Here is a 24,335-nt window from a genome sequence, read left to right on the forward strand (position 1 = left end):
ACAATGGCAACAATGGGCTGATGAGTGGGTGAGATCTGGTAAGCAAGAATGAGCAAAAAATCCACTTGCAAAACAGCTCTAGTTAGAATCCCCAGCTCCCAAACAATAAAAACATGTAAGTAAACTTGATTTAACTTAAAATCAATTCAGATATTTTTTTCCAGATACGAGGTTTGTAGGAGGTAAGAAGATGAACAACACTCACTTGTACTGAAAGTTGTTTTATTATTTCATTCCACTACATAGAAGTAAACCAGATCCAACACACACCCAGATATTCACAAAGGCTTCATACAAACTCCATTATTCAAGTAACAGAGAGAAATAGAATAAATATTGTACATGGAGTGCCAAGGTTTGAATCACTCAGTCAGAAAAAGAGAAATAATATTCACTGTGTTGTATATCTTTTATAACAGTGCCAAAACACTGGCCAAAGTGTTGCACTGCTGATTCATCTCACATTGAATCTGAAACACAAACATAAGATTCTGGAATTAATCAAAGGTTGCTGGGTCCATTAGGTCGTTTTTTTTATTATTATTATTTTTAAGACAACTCTATATTTTCAAAATTATTTTATACATATGTCTAACTTTAAGATGATATTTCGTGTCATCGAATATCCAATTAGTGAAGAAAAAACTTGATTTATTAATGTAACTGCTTGGGCCTTAGGGTTGCTTTGTCTGATATTCTCCCACCAGGGAAGAGTGATGATGCCATCTGGATGGAACTAATAGTTTCCATTTTCACAGTCAAAAGTTCCATATTTTGTACCTAGGAGGTGTTTTCAACTCTTTGGTGTACTTTTAATTGAAATACCACAAATTAACATTTTTCTACCATCTTTAACTGTAGGATGTTACCCTTGAGACACAGTGACACAAAAGCAAAATAGAGAGTAGACAAAACAATAGAAACATCAGCAAATGTGGCACACACTTAAATCAATACTAAGCAAAGAATGATTTGCAGTGTACGTCTAATTTCTCATAAGAAAAACATCCCAAGATGTAAATTACAAGACAACAAGAAAACTACAAAATAAATGTATATTGCCTTCTACCCCTCCCTATTTGTCTTTTCTGTAGTAGTCTCAGCAGTTAGGAAATTACACTATCAAATATGACTATGAAGAATTTACTGATGCACAATTCTTTTCCACTGCCACTTTTTTTTTTTAAACAATGCTGTCATATTGCCTCATATGAAGTTATCCATTCTATGAAACTCGCTTCTTTTTTTGTGCCCCAATATTGTCAGCTTTCTGTATTGCTCTAGAATGTACTGTATTTATAGCCCAAACATTTATGTTAATACTATATCTACTTAAAAAGCACGTATTGCTTTTAAACAGATTTAGTTGCTTAAACATACAATGCCTCTTTAATCTGGTGTTTCTCAAGTTTTGTCTGCCTCCTACATCCCCCTAAAGATATTGCCATAGGCTCAAAATATTCATGAACTGCCAAAATATACATGGTGGAAGAGAAAGCAAGCAGTGATAACTTCAAGGCAAAGCATAGCAAACACATTAAAAGAAACCTGTAGAAATAAAACAGATGTAGTAAGTGAATGTAATTTTTAAACATGCATAAATTATTGTCACATACAGTACATACCTTCACTTGCTATAATGTCAATGGTTAAGCATGGAATGTTTTGCTTTAATTGTTATGCTTCAACTGAAATGTAATAAATTAAAACATCCGAAGATGCACATTGGAAGTTGCATACGATACGCTGTTAATATGCTGAGCTATATCGAGCTGCACAGTGCATTCCAGTCAAGTTCATACACAACAATTACATCTCAACATTGTAGTGTGGAAGAGACACTTGCATATTGAGAAAATATAAATGCATTACATATATTGAGAAATTTTTCATTTACAAAAAACATAATAAATACAGCAAGCTTTCCTAGTCAAGCCCTGCTCCAATTTGTTACAGTAAGGCAAAATTACTAAATTTGTTCTAGGATTGGATATGGACTTCCCTTGGTTTTTTTATTGACAGAATGTATGTGACAGTCTTCTGGGACACTTACTAATTTCTCATATTTTTCATGCCTCCAAACATTCATCATCTATAAACAATTCAGCTCTTAGTGTTTTCAGTCTTGGTTCTCAGTCACTGTTCTGCATCATCATGCACAAGGTTCAGACACTATATGTCGAGTGGTATTGCATCACCCTAGTTATATATATATATATAAAATAAAAATAAAAGAAACCTACTGTGAAAATGTACATGATGTGTAATAATATACTATGGTATCATGACCATAAGTGAATCCAGGATGACAAATAAATAACAGTTCTAGGCAGATATAAAACCTGCTACATAAACATCAAATAATAAGTCAGGACAGCTGCCAAGAGGTAGATCACTTTGAGTGGAAGTGTTCTCCCTCTATAGCTATAATACACGTAAAAGATGGTACATTTGTTTCAGTGTCATCAACTGGCGACGTCACTTTCATAGACCCACAAAGTGTCATGACTGTAATAGCTTAAAAATGTACATCATGAGGTTCATTGCTATGAAGATGACTTTTAAAGCAAACAGCGACCCAAAGAAAAAAAACCCCACAACTGCAAATTCAGCACTTGTTCTAGCCCTCTGGGTGGCGTTTCTCCTGCAGCCTTTTCTCTATATGACTAGCTGTCTGAGAGTTACTCTGATGTACTGACCATAAATTAATTCACATCCCCTCTAAACAAATATGTTTCTCTTGTTTCCATTTATTTCACAGCGTTGTGCCAGACAGTTAAAAGTCTTTGCTTCTGCTGCAGTCATTTTTTTTTCCTGTTAATAGCATTGCACTATATTTCAGCACTGTCAAAGTAGTGTCAATGTCAAAATGTTCAATGTGACCAAGTGTCCTCGAGTGCTGGAGTGGAAGGGAGGGTGGAATGAAATGTAGCATGAAAGATGATTTTGTTCTATAACACAGTTCATTTTAAGCAACAGAATCAGATACAGTGATGTAAACAAGTTGTATCACACACATTGTCCAACATGCATTAGTTCCATTGTTGTACAATGAGGCTGTCGGCATTGTATGGTTGGTTATTCTCTTTTCCTGCAAACAGTTCTCTTTCCTCACTTGACGTTCCTAACAGTGGAAAAGGATGAGTTCAGAAGAGTTCACAAGCTGAGCAGAGCACTAGAAGTCCAGCATCTGACTCTAGCTCTAAGTAGTGCAATGCACAGGCTCATATGAGCCTATCACAAATTAGGCCTATGTTTAACCTTGAGGCAAATGGGTTTCGACTAGATAACTCACTATCTTAACCTTCCCCTATTGTACATTTGCTGTATGGACTGATTACGCACCAATAAGATTCTGTTCCGTTCTCCCTCTACTGACTCCCCCAAGTGCTCCCCAGTTCTGGAGGGTGAAGGCTCCCTCCTGATAGGAGCCCCCCCTGCAATGGGCCCTGGAGGCTGCTGGGCACGAGGAAACTGCCGAAGATCCAGCAGGTCTTTGTACTGGATCTCCGGCCTGATCATCCGTAGGCAGGCATCTCTCGTGGCATTATCAAGTCCAGGCTGAAGCTCGTAGCCCAAAATCTTTACCAAGCCGCTCTGAAAGGGTCGAATGGCCTTGTCCCGTATACGACTTGCCTCTATGGGCTGGCCCCCGCCACGAAGGCACGCACGAGCCAGAACCTCGCGCCTGTTTCTCAGCAAGTTTACCTCTGTCTCCATCCTTGCTCTGCCAAAGCGCTCAATCTCTTCCCAGAAAGTGTGGTTGAAAGCTTGGTACAGATGCCAATCCAAAGCGTTCCACTCCCGCAATTTCTGTCTCTGCTCTTCTGTCAGGGCCAGAGGGGCTGGGGCAGCAATCTTGCCCACCCAGCTTGACCTTCCTTTAGGCATCTGCTGCCTGGCGTTCAGGCTGAAAGAGACGACAGCATCAAGAGGCCAGCAGAGGGCATGGCGAAGCAACACCATGGACTGGTCAAAGTACTCAGAGATGAGAATGAGTCTGAAATTCCTCCGTATCGATACTTCAGCACGCTTGGCAAGGGCTATGGAGAAGTTAGCGTTATGATCCAAGCCAAAGTCAAACCACAGCAGGTTGCGGGCGTAGTGGTTGTTGCGCATGCGAGGTTCATAATATTTGTTAGGGTTGTCTACAAAATCGCCCAGTCCTTTTGCACGTCGAAAAGCAGGGGCAACATTTTTGTAATAAGCATAGGAGGACTCCGCTAATGACACAGGGTCTCGTAAAATGGAGAAATAGAAGGTGTCTGCAGGCATGACTTTCTCCACCTGAAAATATAAGGTAGAAAAAAAGTTAAAAAAGCAGGACATGTCTCTTTTTCTACCTTAAAAAAAGACACACTCATATTACGGAATGATCTTGAGACAACTGGATAGAAGACAGAAGTCAAGTTGCAGTAATAAATCAGTGAATATATATGAATGCAGAATTTTCCAAATATTCCCATACTGATGGGTTAAGACTTTTGCATTCAGCAAGGTAGATAATAAACTAATTTTGAAGGTGTGTTTCAAGATTTGCATTCATTGCTTGCAGTGAGGAGGATACAGACAATAAACCAAATCTAGACAATAGCTTATGAGCAAAGACTGGAATGCAAATAAAAATTCTCAACCACATGCAGTGGACACATGGAAAATGATGCAAATAAAAGGCAAATCTAAAAGACAAAACACCTGATAACAGTTAAAAGCAACAACATTCCATACCTCTGGCTTGTAAAATCTCATGTGATTTCCCATGATGTCAAATTCAACTACGTGGGGGCCCCTGTAACCTTTGACCCTCTGTGCTATGAAGGGAAGAGGATAGCCAAATTGGTATCCAACTGGGAGGGCAAAGCGTAGGCCCTGCTCCTCACCAAAGCGGTACAACATGTTAAGAACAGTGCTGCTGGCCGTCTTGTGGGTCTTCAGGAACATGACATGGGTGTGGGGATGGCAGGAGCCCTGAGGAAGTATCTGGCTGTTTTCAGAGGAGAGGGAGAACAGAGAGCGAGGGCGCTCTGGCTGCATCCAACTACAAGAAAGACAGAAGAACACAACATGAAAGCTTTGATAATGTAAAAGATGCCCATTAAATAAATTAAAAAAAAAAAAAAAAAAAAAAAAAAAAACAGCACAATGGAACGGCAAATATTAACACAGTATACGGTTTTACAATGGGGCGAGGGGTGCTTTGTTGGGCTGTGTGAGCCTCATATGTGAGTGTGAGTCATGTGAAGGGGTTTGCGGTGTTGTGCAATTCAGCTCAGCACAGCCCGACAGTACAGACAGACACACGCATTTGACGATAAAAAACGGGTATTTTTTATTTCGGGTACAGCAAATGTCAGCGACTGGTGTATCTGTGGTTTAGCACACCTGAGCAGATGATTTTCCAGCAAACTGAGGCTCCAAACACACATGTTTACAGGATAAAGCCTCATACCTAAGTGTCTTCTGAGTATTTTGTTTTTTAGATTCATTCCTCTCTTTTTATTTTTTCACTTTTTCCCCAAAAGGCAGAAAAAATGAAGTACAATTGAAAAGTGAAATAAAACATAAAAACGAATCAACAGAACTAACTGTGATCTAAAACCAAGCCATTTAACTCTGCATATTTTAAACAGTACTGAACAGCAAGAAAAAGAAACAAATAATTGTAACTGTTGCAACAAAAAACCATAACAGTTTTAACTGTGGCCTTTAACAATTAACCAAGGGCAAGTTACAAAAATATATATATTTTTATATATATTATATATATTATTTATATATATATTATTTTACTTCAGATAACAGGGTTGGGGCACGAGTTAAGTGAACTCAAATGGACTGCGGAAACCAATTGCCTTAAACCATTTTAATAACGAAGTTTAATAACTCAATCATTTGAGTTAAAGGAGTAATCTGTAATTCTGACACCAAGCGTTTAAAATCTGAACTATAATACAGTTTCAAAATAGGGAGAGAGCTGTCTGCCTCATCCCCAGAAGTGAAGTTCAAACAGGTAGCCAGTTTGAGGAAAACTGAACGAACAAGCAAGAGACGAATTTAAGAACTTGGGCCGTAATAACTAAGAAGGATGTGCCTTAATCAACATATTTACACAGAAAAGTGTTCATCATTTCACTAAAACGTCTATCTACGCAAAAAAAGGGAACAAGCGGCCACCATTTTCCTGCATTTACAAGCCCTTACTGTCCAAATCCACCTGAAATATTTCGACTAGACAAAGCTGGTGTTACTTATCGTTTTCCTTTCCACCATAAATGTCATTTAGGAGGCAGGTCTTATCCACAATTTTCGCAGTCAAACATTTCGCTCCACCTTACATGTTTCATGAGCTGAAACTAGCAATCTAGCTTTTGAAAAAACTGTTATTCCACTTTATCCATTTAAAACACACAAACCTATTGTATTATTGAACAAATTCTACAATATTGAGTTGTATTGAATACTCATTTCCACATTAGACACGCAAAGCTAAAACTAGCACTAGTTTTTATAAACAAAACTCGTTTTAAAACACTTATTTCCCATTTTATCTATTTTAAAACACACAAGCAAGTGCACATCATGTCACTACCTACTAGTGAAATGCTTATATTTGCTGTGTACTACCAAGCTTTATTTCTCCATTCCACATAGGTGAATATGCCACTTAGTCATTTTAAAGGCTGCGAGTCACTGTTTGTAGACCTGGCCACACAATGGACTGTGAAATAATTGGACAGAAGGCGGGATGACAGACAGGACCTCGAAGGGCGGGATCATAGGAGCTCTGCTCCGGACTGAGCACTTCTTAAGGAGAATATACTGCTTTAGCAATGCTGTAAGAGGCAGCAGTGTTTTAGTTTTGACTTTTTTCATAATCTATGATCACACACCCTGGACAGTTTATGATGAAATACAGTAAATATCCTACAGATTGATCTTTTGAATAACACCTGAACTGAGTACAAACAACTCACCTGTAACAAGTTATATGTAGTTAACTATGTTAAGCTAATTAAGTGAACTGGAGTTACTCTATTTGGGTTCGCATTATTTAAAATCACAAGTCACAAGTATTTGTTTCTACTTAAACCAGTGAATTACTACAAATTAATATCACACACTTCTAATAATTAATACCAACAATTATCAAGACCCCAAACACTTATACCACAGCTCTGCACAAGCAACACCTTCATTAGCTTTCAACCAACAATAGGCTGCACTTACAGCAGAGAAAGATGGAAAGAGAGAAGAAGCCAATTTAGCTTTTTTTTTTATTTTCTAGCTTCGTTTCACCGTAAATTGTGCCGCAGTTTACACCCAGTCCTCTGTAACTGCTTTATTGTTTAAAGTGGAACGAAAATGTCAAATACGCTGGTGTTAATGTAATTGAAAATTTATTGAGTGGAACTGAAAATGTATTAGTGTATTTGTGAGAGTTTAAATGTGTATAACTGTGTGCTGGAGAGTGTAAATTATCAGTACGTGTCCACTTTTCTGCTTCAAAGATTGGTACTCACCCAGTTTTCAAAACAGACACGCATAAAAAAATACTGAAAAAACTTCAGTTCACTCAGTCAGTATAACTTAATAAATAATAAATTTACTCAAAATATGCTAAAGTTGATCTTACACAAATTAACTGAGTGTGTAGAGAGCGCCAGTCATTTACAGGGTGACACACACTCAGACATTCACAGCTAGGGACACTTTTGAGTCACCAATCCACCTACCAACCTGTGTTTTTGGACCGTGGGAGGAAATTGGAGCACCCGGAGGAAACCCACACGGACACGGGGAGAACATAAACTCCTCACAAACAGTCACTGGGAGTGTGGCTCAAACCCACAACCCCAAGAAACTGGAGCTTATGTGACAGCGACACTACCTACTGCGCCACTGTGCTGCCCTATGTCCAATTAAACTAACCTTTTATTGAAGAGCACCCCCAGGAGCTGCCCAGCAAAGGCAATGACCACAAACACGAGAAGTGCCTTCCACATGGGTCCCAGCCGATAGCACCCCAGCCACCGCATCCTCCTGCCAGAAAAAAAAACAAAAGAAATGGGTTACTTGGAGAAATCAGTCACAATACATGTAGCAGAGCATGTTGCAGAACGGGGTGTTCATCTTACAGCATGAAATAAGTATGAAGACAGAATGTCCGAGACAATGACCTAGTGCATTAAAAAATGTGTTAGTGATTAAGAGGAAAATAATGTTGATGAAGAAGGAAAGAATATGGTTTCATTTATGGAACAAAATGGAAAACAGAAATGTCAAAACATGACATACAAGCTTTTTTTTACTGATGTTAACTTGATATTTATTGTACTCCATCCATCCACCCATTTTCCACCGCTTATGGACCATAAGGCAACTCTAGTTTCATGAGCTTCTTTTGTTTTACCAAGTTTAGGGCAATTAACCTTCTGCAAGTATGTAATTCATTTCTTTATTTACGTTTTCCTCATTTCATAATTTTAAAAATGATTGTGTATCAGAATGAATAATTAGACATCAGCCAATAATTCCTATATCGGTGCATCCCTATATCATAGTCATTGTCGGGACTGGTCTTTCTGCTTAACAAAGTATAATCAGTGTTTAAAATTAGTTTTGATTAACATGTATAAGAAAAGTAAAACAAAATTACATTTTAAAAATGCACATTTTAACAAATTCAGCACAATTTGGAATAAAATTATTAATACGTGCTGCAAGTGTTATTCGAACATACAAAGACAGGAAACGCTCAGTCAGTTCGGCTAACCAGTAAAACCATAAAGACGACACACACACATGCCTTTCTTCATTTCGCAAAATGGCTTTACTGAGCAACATGAGAAAAGGAAATCTGGTCGAGTTTTAAGCAGAACACCGTCTCTTTAGCCTCTAATCCTTTCACTCTGCAATGGCTGAGCGGTACAGTCACATTTAGGAACAGCCCGGCGGGCAAAGAGGGCTAAATAAAATTCCTTTTACACCCAGCAGTGGGTATGCGCGGAGTATGGCGGTAGGTCTTTGTTTAGACACGTTCTGCCAGCGAAAATGAATCTGGTTTCCTATGCGAATTTTCTGTTCTACCTTAAACAGTGCAGGCACAAGAATGTTATTGCTGCACCGTTTAAGGTGGAATTACCCATTCGAATCAAATCTAACGAACAACAAACCAACTTCTGGCTACTTATGCGTTGACTTGCAGAGATAAACATCGTCTCTCTCTCTCTCTCTCTCTCTCTCATCAGCACACTCGGACACTGTTTCAGTAGAGGAACTCTAAAATTGCCACCAGGAGCTTAAACAACGTCGTATTGTTCTAACGTTTCAGACGTTATACTGAACCCTGTTCAGCGAGTTAACCGAGCTCTCAATTTCCACGATATTTTCGGAGCTCAGAAAGAGAAGCGTATCGTTTATCACCATAACGATAAAATCTTCTTGCTGTCCGCCTCTAGCTCCGACAAACGCAGCCAAACAAATCTCCGCCCGCTTCTTCCACAGCGACTGACTATACGCTCCCTCCGCCTGCATCCAGTAACACTGATAAATTCATGGATACATCCCCTGATAACACCCCCCCACACACCATCTTACCTCGCTGACCGTCTGCAGGGCATGGTAACGGCGGGCCGAAGTGAGCCAAGCTCCCGCAGCCGCCGACGAGCATCTCGAGTCAGCCCCCGGCCGCGGAAATCGGACTGAGCCTCTCACATAAAAGGGCGTCCAGAGCGCCTTCCTTTCACACGCAGCTCATGTTTATAGCTTAAATCGCTTAAAAGCCAGTGCTGTGTTTCTTTCCCTGTCTTTCAGCAATGAGGGCGGGGACAGAGTGAGACAGACACAGTTTGTGTGGGCGTGCTGGGGCTCGTGAGAACAGACAGACCGCTGCTATAGGTCGCTGCCTGACGTCACGCCTCGGCCAGAGGTTCTTTGCTGCTGATGCTGCCAAACACCAGCAGTTATAGCTACAGACGTCTGAGTAATTCTAGACACTCCTGCTTAAATTATACGGTTTGCTGATTTCCCTCTACGGGGAATTTTGCATTTTCTTAAAACGCCAGTGCATTTTTTATGTTAATTTGCTAACCTTGAGATAAATTAGATCTAAAATGTCCCTGTACATTTCCCTATACACTTCATCTTTTATTAATATTTTCCAGTATGTTGGATAAAACAACACCAAATGTGCAAAAAATGTGCTCTTTGTTTACCTATGCTATGTGGAGCAGGAAAAAAGCATGTTGTACAAATAGACGGTCCATTTGCGTACGTCTGAATACACAGTTAGCTGAACTAAGTTTGACTTGCAAAGCAGAGGTGCACAACGGAGATGGAAACAATGATTTAATACCATACGTTGTTTCTTAACTATGAGAGCAGATGAGGGTAAATCACAATTTCACCTCTGCCTAATACAAACAGAGCTTGAGAATGTCTGAGACATATACTTTCTTTTATTGAGTATATCAGCTTTAATAGAAAACTTTCCCAGAAATAAACTGTTGTTCAGATCTTTGCATTTACTTTACATTTATGCATTTGGCAGATGCTTTTATCCAAAGCGACTTACAGAAGAGGATGTAACATTCAAACTACAGCACAATTTATACAAATTACCTTACATTGAGTGCAATATGCCAGGAAGTAATAAGTGCATTAAAGAAAGACTTTCAATGCAAGAGATACTCTCGGAAGAGCTGGGTCTTCAAGGATTTCTTGAATGCGGAGAGGGTTTCTGTTGCTCTAATAGTGCTTGCTCGTTCCACCAGCGTGGTACCAAAGATGAGAATAGCCTCGACTGACCTGTATGGGGGGTTGGTCGTGTTAGTTGGCGCTCCTTTGAGGAACGGAGAGCGCGGGCGCTAACATATGGTTTTAAGAGTCTATTGAGGTAGATGGGAGCAGAACCAGTGAATACTCTGAAGGCCATCATTAGTGATTTAAATTTGATGTGAGCAGCTAAGGGTAGCCAATGCAGCTCAACTAATAGGGGTGTGACATGTGCTCTTTTAGGCTGGTTGAAAACCAGGCGTGCTGCAGCATTCTGGATCATCTGTAGTGGTCTCACAGCACAGGCCGGAAGACCTGTCAGGAGGGCGTTGCAATAGTCAAGACGGGAGATTACTAACGTCTGAACAAGGAGCTGTGTTGCATGTTGAGTTAGGTATGGCCTAATCTTCCTTATGTTGAAAAGGGAGAAGCGGCACGATCGAGCTACAGCAGTAACGTGATCTGCGAAGGTCAACTGGTCATCAACCATGACATCAAGGTTTCTTACAACCTTGGTGGGAGCCGCTGGGACTCGAGCTTGATGCTGATGCTGTAGAGAATAGCTAGCTTGGCTGAGAGGACCAGCAGTTCATCAGACCTACTCTAAAACACATTCTCTATGTCTTATTACATGCTATGGTGCATGCCTTAGGTCAAGAAATGGTGGCTTCTACAACCAAATATTGCACTAAATGTCAGAAAGAGAGCTGAATGACTTTATATTAGATATAATGCACCTTTTAAATATAAAGCATTATTTGATGACCTAAAAAGTGCACTAGGGACTAGGGACCCATTTTTAAAATTCAGCCCAAAACTGATATCTAAAAATACAATGACTCATTTTTGCAGCTCAGAAAAAGACTGGCTGGGTCAAATCCATATACTACTACATTATTTATATCCTACAAAAGAATGCATTGCTAACTTTGATGTACTTTTTTCCCAGATACAATGTAGTATATTAATAAGCTATTTTCAGTTAGTCAGTGGTCCCTGCTTTGGAAAAGCACTGCTAGTATGTTGAAATCAGCTGATTTAGTGTTAAATTCTTGCAAATAATCTAATGACAGAAACATTTATGAACTGCACACTATGTTAACAAATATCCTTTGTTCTATCAGTGTATATATTGTGTGGGAATGCCAAAAAACAACACTGGTTACAATGGATATTGGAAAGGGAAATGGAAAGTGGAGCAGCATACTTAGTAAAGTATTTCAGTAAGTCCAAACCATTTGCATAAGATTGAACACACACTGTTTGACTTGCAAAGCAGAGATCCACAGTGGAGAAGGAAACAAAGATTTAATACCATACATTGTTTCTTAATAATGAGAGATGTATTTTGTAAAGTAAAGACTTATGCATGCTTCATTTAAGACAGAATATGTATGTTTTCTGTTTGTTTTATTTAGCTATTTGCAAAAACCTGCAGTAGTCAAGCAATATTCAAGTTAACATTGCATTATGGTTTGTGTGGGAAACAAACCTGGAAAGGTGTGGTCTCTCTCCTACTGAGGACCTACACAGGGTAAGAGCACCAGCACCAAATGGATGTGGTGGTATTCACAAGTCCCTGGCTGGTGGCCATACAGTTGGGGTTTGTACCAGTAAATGAGGGTTGCTTCAATACGTATTTTGCTTGGCTAAACATTTGTTGGTGCCTATTTTGATGACAGCACAAAAACATGATGACGAGCAGAAGCATGAGGCTTTTTGAGTTTGACTGGCTTTGGAACTCCCCATTCATTGGGTGGGTAAAAAATTGCAGCTGTGGCAGAAACAAAATCCAGACCATGGTAGGAGGTTGGAGAGGTTTTGGAGAATTAATTTTTGATAGTCTCAAAGAGGTTCTGCAAAACACACTGACAGCTCAGGAGAGGAAGTGGGGAAGACTGTCCAAGCTGAATTTGGAGATATTCTGAAATACCCTGGTGTGTGTTCTGGGAGAATGGGGTACAGGGGTTGCTGAGGCAAGTCGTCAGGCTCTTTCAATGTGGGCACCGGACTTCACAAAGTTGTGCCTTGTCTTTGTTGATATTCATGGCCAGGGTGGCAGTGCATGGTCAGAGATAGGAGAGCTTCTGTCAGGGGAATGAGGAAGTGTCATCTCTGCTATTTGCAGATGTTGTTATCCTTGTGGCTTCTTCATACGGAGGCCCCCTTCTGTGCACTTCTCTTGTTTGCAGTGCAGAATGCAGATCAGCATCTCCAAAACACAATTGTCTCCAAAAAACCTGCTCTCTTCATGTAGGGGATAAATACATATGACCAGGGGAGAAGTTTAAGTATCTCAGGGTCCTAGGGGCTGCAATAATGTGGTTATTTAACCAGAATTTAGTGGTGAAGAGGAAGCTGAGCCATAAAGAAAATCTCTCAATTTAACAGTAAATATTGGGTATTGGAGCAAAGCTGCTGCTCTTTTGCATTAAGAGGATCCAGTTGAGAGGGTTCAGGCATCTGATAGATGCCCCTGGACACCTAATGCTGGAGGTATATAGGCACAGAGACTGGAATGACACCCAGGGGTGGACCCACTGAGGGAATATACCTCCTGACTGGGAGCACCTGGAAATCCCCAGGGAGGAGCTAGATAAAGCTGCAGGGGCCAGAGAGGTCTGGGATTCTGTGCTCACTCTGTTGCCACCTTGACCATAAAATGGTTCAAGTAGAAAAGAAGATAAAACAAAATTGGCACATGCTTTATTTTTTTTTGTTCTGGCCAATCTGTGTTCACACTTCATGATGTAAATAGCATTAGCCTGTATTTGAATGCTTTTATTCCACAATATTGTATCACAATTGTTTGACATATTGTGGTAAATAACTCACTGCCTCTAACTTTCCGCTCTTTATTTGATATCATGTTATTTAAAGGAACGCTAGGTAAGATTTGGATTTTTTCCTGGTGTTCCCCCAAGTGTAATTCATTTTTGCAGCACTGTACTGAAACTGTTGGAAGGGTGAGGGATGTGGGGTGATTTCCTAACTTTCCTACCCATAAAGTTACATAGTGCAGGGTCTGCAGTACTGAGCCCAGAGTAGCAACAACATAAACTCTATTTTCCTTATTACATTTCTGTGGAGCATCACAATGATTTTAAATCTGGAATTTTAAAGTGAAATTATTATGTAGTGTTTGTGTAAAAAGCCAACTGATTATTTTAAAATGATAATTTGCCAAATTTATGACAATTATAATTAACTGTTATTCATATTATGAATATTTGTCTTACAAAATATTGTTCTAAAATTGATATAAAACCTTCCCACATCTCAGCTGGTTATAATAGCTTACTAAAATAACTTCCTTCAAAAATCGGTATGGAAAAAAAATGTATTAATGCACTTTTTACCAATTCCTTAGTCTTTACAGTGTCCCAGTTTTACAAAGCATATCACACAAAAGTCTGGGCTTTTGTCAGCAGTGAGGAAGAGAGATCAAAAGATTTACTTCCAACCGTGGACCATGTGAGGGCCATGTGAGGTCAGTGTCTACATTTCATTGGCTGAATTTCAATAAGATAGCCATCAGGTTTGAATTTCACTGCATATGGTTCACGCCTAGAAGAGTGCACAACTGCACACTGTAAGCCTACTAAGTACTTCATAGAGCTACTGTGATCTCCAGCTATAAGAGAAATTTAAAGAAATGCAAGTGTAAGGAGACAAAACCCTTTTCCACAGTTTACACATTTTTATCATCTTAATGAAATGTCTGTGAAATACTTTGGTCAAACCCACTCATGCTAATATATATTCTTCAATTGGGCAGTGACAAAGCTGTGTTCTGTATAAAGCCTAAACATTTTCAACGACATTTACTGACACAAATTCATTCATTCATTCATTGTCTGTTTTCCACTTATCCAGTTCAGGGTCGCGGTGGTTCCGCAACCTACCCAGAATTACTGGGCGCAAGGCAGGGACACACCCTGGAGTATTAGGTCATTAACGATAAGCATTTGTCCACGATACACCCTCACAGAGAGATTGTTGGATTGTGCTAATGCACATACAGTCCTCTGCAGTTCTTAAAAGTTGTTTACGTGCTGTGTACATATTATTTATCAGTTGAATGGGCAGACTCTCTAAAATATATGTCTACAGACCAATCAGGGGAGATGCTCATCCAAGGATGTGTCGGCGCCTAACAGACACGCACTGTGAGAGACCACACTGACAGTTTTGTATGGCAACAGCAATCAATAAACAACTATCAAAACAATAAACAAGTTTTCAAAGCTTATATACCTTTCACTGCCTGCCCTTTCCCTACTGAGACCATTTAAACACAAGAAGGGAGTGAGGGAGGTGGCCCTCCTCAACAGCAATCGGAGAAAGCTCCCTTCTTACAACGCGTCTGGCCGTAAAGGGGTAGAGTACTGGGTTAGAAACAAGACTAAATATTAGAATAAATCGAGGTGGGTCAGAACTTTCTTTCCTGTTTGGAGAGGGTAAAAATTAGGGCTGGGTGGTATATCGATATATTAAAATATACTGAGATAGAACAGAGCAGGAATATGAAGTATCGATATTTTAAGTCTAAATCTTTTACAGAACCTTTCTGTTCTGTCACTATGAGTCTGTGCTCTGCCCAGCTTGTCTGCTTCGGTCTGCTCACAGCCTGCCCCCACCCACATTCTGTCTCTCTCTCACACACACACACACACACACAATGGAGGCGAGTAACACAGAGCGTGAAGAGGAGTTAATCTATAAAAAGAAGAACAGTGCTTCGAATATATGAAAATGGTTTTTACCGGTCAGATGAGGAGCAGAGTACTCCCAGCCTATTTCACCACTTACAACAGCAGCACAAACATCTGTACGAAGCTGTTAAACAGGTGCTGCTGCTACTGTTCTGAAGCATTCACGTCCCTGTGTACTAAACCGGTTCAAGCAGCATTGCAAGCTTTATTAGCTAATGCTGTGCTTTACGAAGTGAAAAGTACATAGTGGTATGGTATTATTAAGGTGGTAGTTTACTACATAGAAAAGGGTTTGCTCCCCGTCTCAACAGTAGAGCAAAAGGGCTCCAAAACGCTGATTAAAACTCCTGACCCACAATACCAATTGTCCAGTCGCAATCCCTTTGCACGAGAAGCGCTGCCCAACGTGTACATTTAAGTCAGACAGACCCTTTCCAACAAGCTCACGAGAGTAAAACATTTTGCCTTGATGACAGATATATGGTTAAGACACACCTGTGAGCCATATTTGAGCATGACTATCCATTTTATTGAAGACTGGTAGATTAAAAGTGGTGTCTGCAGACGAGATATTTTCCAGAAGTCCACACTGGGAGCACATAGCCGAAGCCTTTACACTGTTCTTAAACGCACTTTATTACAGACACTGTAGGTCTGTAAGTTAATAAAGTAATTTGTCTTGTACTTCAGTCTTTATTTTGATAAATTCATGTTTTTCTGACATCTTGTTTAGCTTTGCTTTACAACTGAATTTTGTTCAATGTACAATTATGAGGAAAAGTTAAGACACCCAATGAAAACCTTTGATCGAGATATGATTTTTTTTGTCCATATCGTCCAGCCCTAGTAAAAAGCCATTTGGAGAGGTGCATGAGATTAGTTTGTCAAGAAAGTTCAAATGGAAAATGTTGCCATTAAGCTTAGATAATACATATTTTCCTGCAGTAAAATGAATCATTTTCCTTATGGAGAGGTTGGGGTCTTTGAAGATTCCAAAAGAAGATTTCAAAGAAGATTCCAAATTAAATTTAGAAAAGTGCCTAAAGTGTTTTATTGTTTTGATCATATTTTGACCATTAAAGATTCATTTCAATATCTTAAAAAATTATGAAGGCTTTTCAGTAACATTACATCATAAAATTGCCTTGTTTATTCGCTGCCTCAAGATTTGAGTATGTAATTTCAGGTGGAAAATGTAAAAAAGATCAAAAACCAGCATGAAAACGAATCATGATAAAATTGAGATCCTGATCCTTGGCTGTGAACATAACATGGATAATATACATGCAATTAATTTCCAGTAGTTTCATGATTTGAATTCAATTAACTAATGAATAAACAAATGAATGAACAAATTAATATGAATGTCATATTATAAACATCACTCTCCTTCCCTATATGTTCTTGAGATAGCAAAAACAAGAGTCTAAAGTTATATAGGTCATCATTATTAAACATACACATTAAGAAGGTCAACTCCAGAGACATGTTTGCAACAGTTTGAAATGTTATTAAGAAGCCTGAGGCTCATGAAACTGTGATGAGTCTTTCAGGATGTGGTGACGGGAGTAACACTGACAAATAAAAGTATGCAAAGCATTTTCTGAACTGTTGAAAAAAAAATCAAGTATAAATTTTTAGAGCTTGAAAGCTGCCATTAGCGAAATCTGGTGTGATGATTTCATCCCAAAACCACAATAAGGAAAAAAAGGGCTTCATGGGTGAAGACTAAGAAGACCCTGTTAATAATCGATAAGCATAAAAATGCACAGCTAATGGCACAGCTGATCTTTGCCCAAACTGCCTAGATAAACCACAGAAAATAAAATAGAGGCCTATGGAATAGCAGACCAGTGTAGGAGAAGAAACACCTTTATTGATTCCCTTAGGGAAATTACTTCTCTGCATATGACTCGTCCGTGGTAGTGAACACACAAACACACACTAATGAGCAATTCTTCACAAACACTAGGGGCAGTGTAGACACAAACAGAACAGAGGGCTGCCAATCGCCTCGGTGACCGGGGAGCAGTTTATGGATGAATTTTTTTTCTTGCCCAGGAATTAAACCGGCAACTCTCTTTTTCCAGATGCCGGCCATAGACGGGAACCAGAGGTGACTGGACAGGTAGCATCACCTTTAATACATACATTTCTTCCTTGTATATAATACATACAGTAAAAGTGAGCCAAGCATTCCAAGGACTGGGCTGTCAAACAATCAGCCAAAGCGTTTAATCACACTAATATAAAACTTATGGACAAACCTATGGATAAAACCTACGGAAAAAGATACAAATGTTCGTAATTCTCATATGTAGGCCAGACTTTAATTCAGGAGTGGCTCTATAAGCTTTATTTATTTCTATGGAGCAGTTCTTGGAATTTTTCTACAAACGTTCAACAAAAATAATGTCTAAAAAATTACAACAGTTGTGTTCAAGACCACCTCCATTTATCAATTTGTTTTTACCTTTTTAACATGTAATTGTGGTGTTTTTATATTTGTGAAGATTAATCATGCACAAAATAAGCAGTCAATAAAGTGGCTGATCATTTGTACTTTGAAACAGCAGTGTCTCACAGAGTGCCTCAAATGTACAGATTCAGACAGTCAGGGTTTCTATGGTCACAAACCTAAGGAACATTCATTTTTGGGGCAATTTCCATATCATTAGCAAAACACTACAATAAAGGAGTTGGAGAAGCTGACAGAGGGGAGATTTTTGGAAAAAAAAAGACATTTTGAACGACACCGTGGGCTTTTGGTGCAGCAAAACAAGAAGCGAGGGGGAAGAACCATGGCCTGGGAGAGAGAGGGGGTTCTGTTTACATATTCACATATTCATGCATACTGAATCAAGCCAAAATGTATCCACTTTAAAATATATAAGGAGATTTGTTTTCTTTGAATAACTTAAATATAATACATTATATTTATATATATATATTTATATTATAGAAATATAACTAAAATATAAATGGGTGAGGAAAGTCTCAAAATCCAAAAAACCACTTGATCCACAAACACAGATCCAAATATTTGGAAATAAACACAGAGCTGTTGAGTTGATTAAACAGAGATACATATTAAGTTAATAAACACATTAACCAGGGGAGAAAATAAAAATGTAAACGGTTGTGGCCAGGGCAAACATGTGGCCAAGAGTAGTAAGTGGAGAAAGTAATCAAAACATATAAACACAAGGGGACCAGACAAGGAAGGAAAGTCACATTAATTTTCCCATACTGCATTTAGTACATATCAGTTAGAGATTACAGTAAATTCTTTATTTCGTTTGCTGCACAGTACTTTGTTTAACAGTTAATAAGTAAATCATTCAGAATGTAATGGCATTTTATTATTTATTTATTACAGTACTCAATATGCTACCTAGACACATCTAACCTTGTCATGTATAGCCCTGTCTAGTGTTTTCCTGCTGTCTGTGTCTCATTGTTTCTTGGGTTTGTCAAGTATGTATTAGCACGTTTTGTTTTGTTTTGTTCCTGTTTCTTCCTTGTCTCCACCGTTGCTCCATCCTCTTGTTGTGTCTGCTTTGTGGTCCCCCCCTCGTTATGAGTTCCCAGGTGTTTCTTGTTTGAGTGGTTGTCTTATAGTCCATGTCTGTGGTTCCTGTTTGTGGGTCATAGTAGACGTTTTTGTGTATTGAGATTGTGGTATGTTTGTAGTCTGTACTTCTGTCCTTGTTTTTGATTCCTGCTTTGTTTTGTGTTTAGCTTCCGTTTAGTGTTCAGCCTCTCTGATTAGTAATTTGCTTCTGTTTAGTGTGTAGCTTTGTTTAGCCTTCAGCCTTCTTGTTTAGCGTTAGCCTCTTTGTTCTTTTTAGTTCTTATTTAGTGTCCTAGCCCTAGTGTTTAGCCCTAGTGTTTGCCAAGTTCCCTAGTCTCTATGTCTAGTTCCCTTGTTTTCATTAAAGTTTCCTGCAATTACCTCCGTTCCTGTTTCTTGCTCCTTGACAACCATTACACCCACCCTCATGACAAATATTTACTAATAGGATTTTTGATTAATATTCTTCAGATATGAAGAATTTCAAATGAACAAAACCTGCATTAGTGAACAACAGCTTCAAATTCAATTAATGAAAATCCAGCAATCACACCACTACAACATGCATCATCCACAGCAGAAAGCAATCACAAATTCAATACTATGTGACTTGGTTATAAGTTGCAACATGCCCCTGTCCATTGTGGAGAATAAAAGTTTCTGGCACTTTCTGTCAGTGATTGACAGCAAATACAGCCCAGTATGTCATCTAACACCAACATCAAGGGTTGGGATCCTCACTGTTGAGAAAGATTCAACACTGAACACTCAGCTGAGCAAGACAGATCGCATTTCGGTAACCGTGGTCATTTGGTCAGACTGGAAGATGAGGGGGTTCCTTGGTGTCATTGAAGGGGAGACCTTGCAACAGAAGTCCAGTCTCTTAGTTTGTGACCGTTTTTAAAGGACCATACATTGCTGAAAGAATCTGTGAACAATTTGAGGCCATATGTAATGAGTACCAAATTAAACACAAATTGGACTTTATCATTAGTGACAATGTTGCAAACATGAAGGAAGCTTTCACGGGGTGCTTTCCCAAAGAACAGGAAGATGACGTACATGATGAAGATTATCTTGATGACCCAGAGATCTGGCATGATATGGAAGACCAGCAAACAGTAAATGCTTCTATGGCAAAACACCATGCTTGCAGTGTTTTGCCCACACACTTCAGATAGTGGTAGGGGATGGCTTAAAAGAAACAAAAGTACTTACCTCTTCTCTAATCAAAACTGTCAAAACTCATCTCATTGTTGCACACAAGCACATCAATTAAAGATGTGTTTGAAGCTGAATTTGGGCAAAGAGGGATCCCTGCTGCTGTTAACACAAGGTGGAATTCAACATTGAGACAAGTGAATTGTGATGCATTGTGATCATTTAAAGCTTGATCATGTTCTCTAAAAGGCTGAACACAAGCATTTGTTGTTCACATTAAGCGAGTGGAATCAGTTAAAGGAGCTCTTGGAAATTTTAAATCCATTCAGACAAGCAACGGAATTGACACAGGGGGAGACAATTTCCATCAGTTCTGTTGTTCCATCTGTCCTCTCCCTGAATCACCACTTGGAAATTCTAAAGCCACAAGTTTCTTTCCTTATGGGCCTTGTCAAAAGTATCCAGGCCTCTTTGAAGAAAAGATTTCTTGGAATCTTCATCAATGTCAAAACCGGAAGCATTTTCTCTGATGTGGGTGGAGCACCATGTACTGTCCAGTGCTGAACACAAGGAACAGTTTGCACAAAGAGTGAAAGGTAAATATCCTGTTTAAAGCATTGCATTTTATTTGCAATTTTATTGATCTGATAGTAATACCAGCTTGATTGTTTTGGCTGTGATTTTTTGTGCATTGCCAGAGCTTATCCTCAAAGATGCTGCAAAGACAAGATAGTCACGTTGATAAGCCAGAAGACAGTGCTGTTGTGGAAGAGGAAGAAGGACTGTAGAAAAATGTTGGGGCCAGTCCAGCTTTACAGCTAAATCACTACTTTGACATATTTAAAGGACAGGGTGCCCTCTTATTCTGGGCAACGAACATGAGGTCTCTACCTTCTCTGTTTTGTGTGACCGCTCGGGTATTGGCAGTGCCTGCCATAGTGTTCCATTGGAGCGTGTCTTTAGCCATGCTGGCATCATACTGCGGCCCAATCGTGCACAAATGGATGACAAACTGTTAGCCAGTTTGATCTTTTGCAAGTGTAATTCTTCATAGACAGGATTTTGGTATGCTTTTTTGGATGTATTTCAAAAAGTAATAGAGAGATGAGAATTTAAGTTAGAAGGACCATGTTAATTTCCTTTGAAAAAGACCCTTTGAAAAGATTTGAAATGATTTACTTACACTACTTGTTTCTGTTAAGTAAAATACCACTTTGTTGTTTGAAGTGTTTGAAATGATCTAATTTCATATGTTTTTTTTGTTATAATAAATACAAACTTTACAAAATGTTTACGATTAATGTAAGTTTAATACACTACTAATCACCTGCACCAATTGTGTTAAATATTGAAATGACATTACATCTGGTAACTTGACTAGGACAAGTTTAAGACTTGGGAATTGACTCGAGACTTCCTCGTATTGACTTGGGACTTGATTCAGGACTTCACTGTCAAGACTTGAGACTTACTTGTTACTTGCAACTTAGTGACTTGTTTCCATGTCTGGGTTTGGAGCCTCAGCCGGGATATTCAGTGAATATTCGAATATTCAGGAAGTGGGGCACTGTAGATTGTTGTCATTACAAAATCCGCTTCTGGCCCCTGCTTTAATATCCCTCTCTCCAGGCTGCGCTGTGGCTCACGCCGTGGCTTCACTCGCTACCTATGCTCGCTAACCTGCTAACTAGTGTGCTAACTAAGGGCACACAGTATACACAACTTAACCAGTTTGACCAGAGGTACTGTGAGGAGTTTGGTGGGTTCTCTCCGTGTCCATGTGGGTTTCCTCCGGGTGCTCCGGTTTTCTCCCACAGTCCAAAAACACACGTTGGTAGGTGGATTGGCGACTCAAAAGTGTCCGTAGGTGTGAGTGTGTAAGTGAATGTGTGTGCTGCCCTGTGAAGGACTGGCGCCCCCTCCAGGGTGTGTTCCCGCTTTGCGCCCAATGATTCCAGATAAGCTCTGGACCCACGGCGACCCAGAACTGGATAAGCGGTTACAGATAATGAATGAATGAAAATGAATGAATGAATGAATGAGCGGAGGTTCTCTAATTTCAGGCACCAAGCTGACAAAATGAACTGTGGCGTTGCCTTGCTCTGTTGCAAGGGTGTTGTTTTAGCATGTTAGGCTGTTTTATATGACAGCATTTTAGGCTTTGTTTGCACAAAGAATTTTATGTTCATGAGCCTGAATAAGGGTGGAGTGGGGAGAGCACTACTTTTACTGCGAACAAATATCTGAACACCCAAACACTTGGGGCCAGCCCTATTGTTCAGAAAATCAGTGCTCTTCAGCTTAAAAATTTACACTGCACTGCGGCCAAAGATGTTATCTTGCTGCATGCTTAGAGTGCTTTCTCACAACCTGAACACAGCTTAACGTTTACTAACTCTTAAATCCTCCTTTGTTACCCTAACAAGGCATTATATACAAGCTGCTTTCATAACTGTAATTAGCTGTCATTGTTCTGTTGTGCACTAGTTACTGACCTCAAGCCCAGAGCTGGTAAAACTAACTTTATAAACCAGACTCTGACGGTAAATCAGAGGCCAGTGAAGCTGATGGTTGGAGAAGCTTTATATTTGAACAGACGCCTTAACGAAGGCTGAAAGAAGACCCACCTTGTCTGACTCAGTGCCAAAACGCATTAACCTTGGTGGCGCAATATCAAAATAAAAGTTTGCAAAAAAAATCATATTATTTCTCTCCGTAGTGTCATTTATTTGAAGGGTACAAATGCAGCGGTTTCCAATTTTCCATAGGACATGTCCCCCATCTCCAGGGGTTACTATGCCAATGAATTCCATTATATTTTTACAGAGAAAAAACGTGTACATTTTTTTTTACTTTGTATTTGTAATTTGGAATACTGTTGGTAAAGGCTATAAACAATCTACTGTTGGTAAACAGTCTATGGTGTTCTACTTCAATTCAATATAACTAGCAAGATTGCTGGGAAAATGTACTTTTTTGATGTTTTCAAGTCTCGCAGACATAACAAAGCCACATGGGTCTGAAGGAGTTCACTACAGACTTTCCTATATGTAGGATTAAAGCATCTTAATTGATTCACTATTGGGGACATATGAGCAGAGCGGCTTGTCCTGACCTCGAAGCATATGGGTAGGAGGAGTATTTATCTTAGGTTTTACTTAATTAGCTTATTAAGCACTCTATAACACATAAAAGAAATAATAAATAATAAAACTTAATTCTGTGCAAAGTATTTTTCTAAAAGAAAGTTTAGGCTATAAATATGAAAACTGTGTGATGTCTGTCTTCTCCTAATCTTATAAAATAATATTAAAAATCTCTGTAAGCATTTTAAGATGTTTATCTTGTTCAAATCTGGTGTCAGGAAGACGACCCTCATCGAGATCCTGAAAAACCATTTAATAACAAATCTATCTGATACTTAATAGTGAAACCTCTTAGCTCCTCTTTTAACTTGGAGGACTGTGGATATGTGTTTTAAAGTGATACAGTATATGGAACTTCACATCTTAAAACATATAAAATAATTTCAGTGTGTGTGTCTGTTTGTACTTGGTTTACGAGCATGTGACTATCTCTCCTAACATTACCTTAGTCTGACTGACCCCTTTACCATAATGCACTCTCAGTCTTGTTACAGGGCCAGCTGCCAGAAGATTTGATTGCACATATGCCACACACACCTGGTATCTGGTACTGTACATCATCTTTTATGCTAAAGCTCTGCCTCACAACACAACAACTCCACAAGAGTATCCACAAGAGATGGTGATAAGAATGGGCCAATTAGGTTCTCTTTGCTATGAAACATGCAATTGTTCAATGCGTAAGTACATTCATTCATTTTCTGAACTTCATTTTGTTCAGAGCTCGTGGTGGGTCCCAGGCACTACCTGCATTCACTGGGCACAAGGCAGAAACACACCCTGGACAGAGCATCACTCCCCCACAGCGCACAATGGACTCCTCACAAACCCCCAGCAAGTGCAAACAATATCCAGATATTTGGAAATGTTTAGATGAGTGCATGTACTGCGACTTAGGGCATCGGTTTATACAGTACAAAAGTTTTAAAGATGAACCATCCAACATTTTAAAAATGAAAATTGCAG

The 24,335-nt window shown here is 39.3% G+C and overlaps 1 protein-coding gene across 2 annotated transcripts; it reads right to left on the reverse strand.

The window, feature by feature from the left end:
• Nucleotides 1-216: 216 nt before the first annotated feature.
• gal3st4 (galactose-3-O-sulfotransferase 4) lies at nt 217-9,840 on the reverse strand. Of its 2 annotated transcripts, none has more exons than XM_066682113.1 (5): nt 9,598-9,840; nt 7,930-8,040; nt 4,729-5,038; nt 3,346-4,287; nt 217-470 (listed from the first exon to the last, which is right to left on the reverse strand). In XM_066682113.1, exons 1-5 carry the CDS (start codon nt 9,618-9,620, stop codon nt 411-413), a joined length of 1,446 nt encoding a protein of 481 aa, XP_066538210.1. In that variant the 5' UTR covers nt 9,621-9,840; the 3' UTR covers nt 217-410. The 2 variants fall into 2 exon arrangements, with proteins under 2 accessions (XP_066538210.1, XP_066538211.1); XM_066682114.1 differs by lacking the exon at nt 9,598-9,840 and adding an exon at nt 9,174-9,219.
• Nucleotides 9,841-24,335: the final 14,495 nt, after the last annotated feature.

Source organism: Hoplias malabaricus, chromosome 9, assembly GCF_029633855.1.
Source record: "Hoplias malabaricus isolate fHopMal1 chromosome 9, fHopMal1.hap1, whole genome shotgun sequence".
In the NCBI taxonomy this organism is placed as follows: domain Eukaryota; kingdom Metazoa; phylum Chordata; class Actinopteri; order Characiformes; family Erythrinidae; genus Hoplias; species Hoplias malabaricus.

Bases quoted from the DNA above. Each gene is read 5' to 3' on its own strand.
- gal3st4 (XM_066682113.1), bottom strand. From the start codon at position 9,620: ATGCCCTGCAGACGGTCAGCGAG. The intron at 8,041-9,597 runs GTAAGATGGTGT...TTTTTCTGGCAG, and splicing joins CCCTGCAGACGGTCAGCGAG to GAGGATGCGGTGGCTGGGGT. The intron at 471-3,345 runs GTGCGTAATCAG...TTTGTGTTTCAG, and splicing joins AACGGAACAGAATCTTATTG to ATTCAATGTGAGATGAATCA.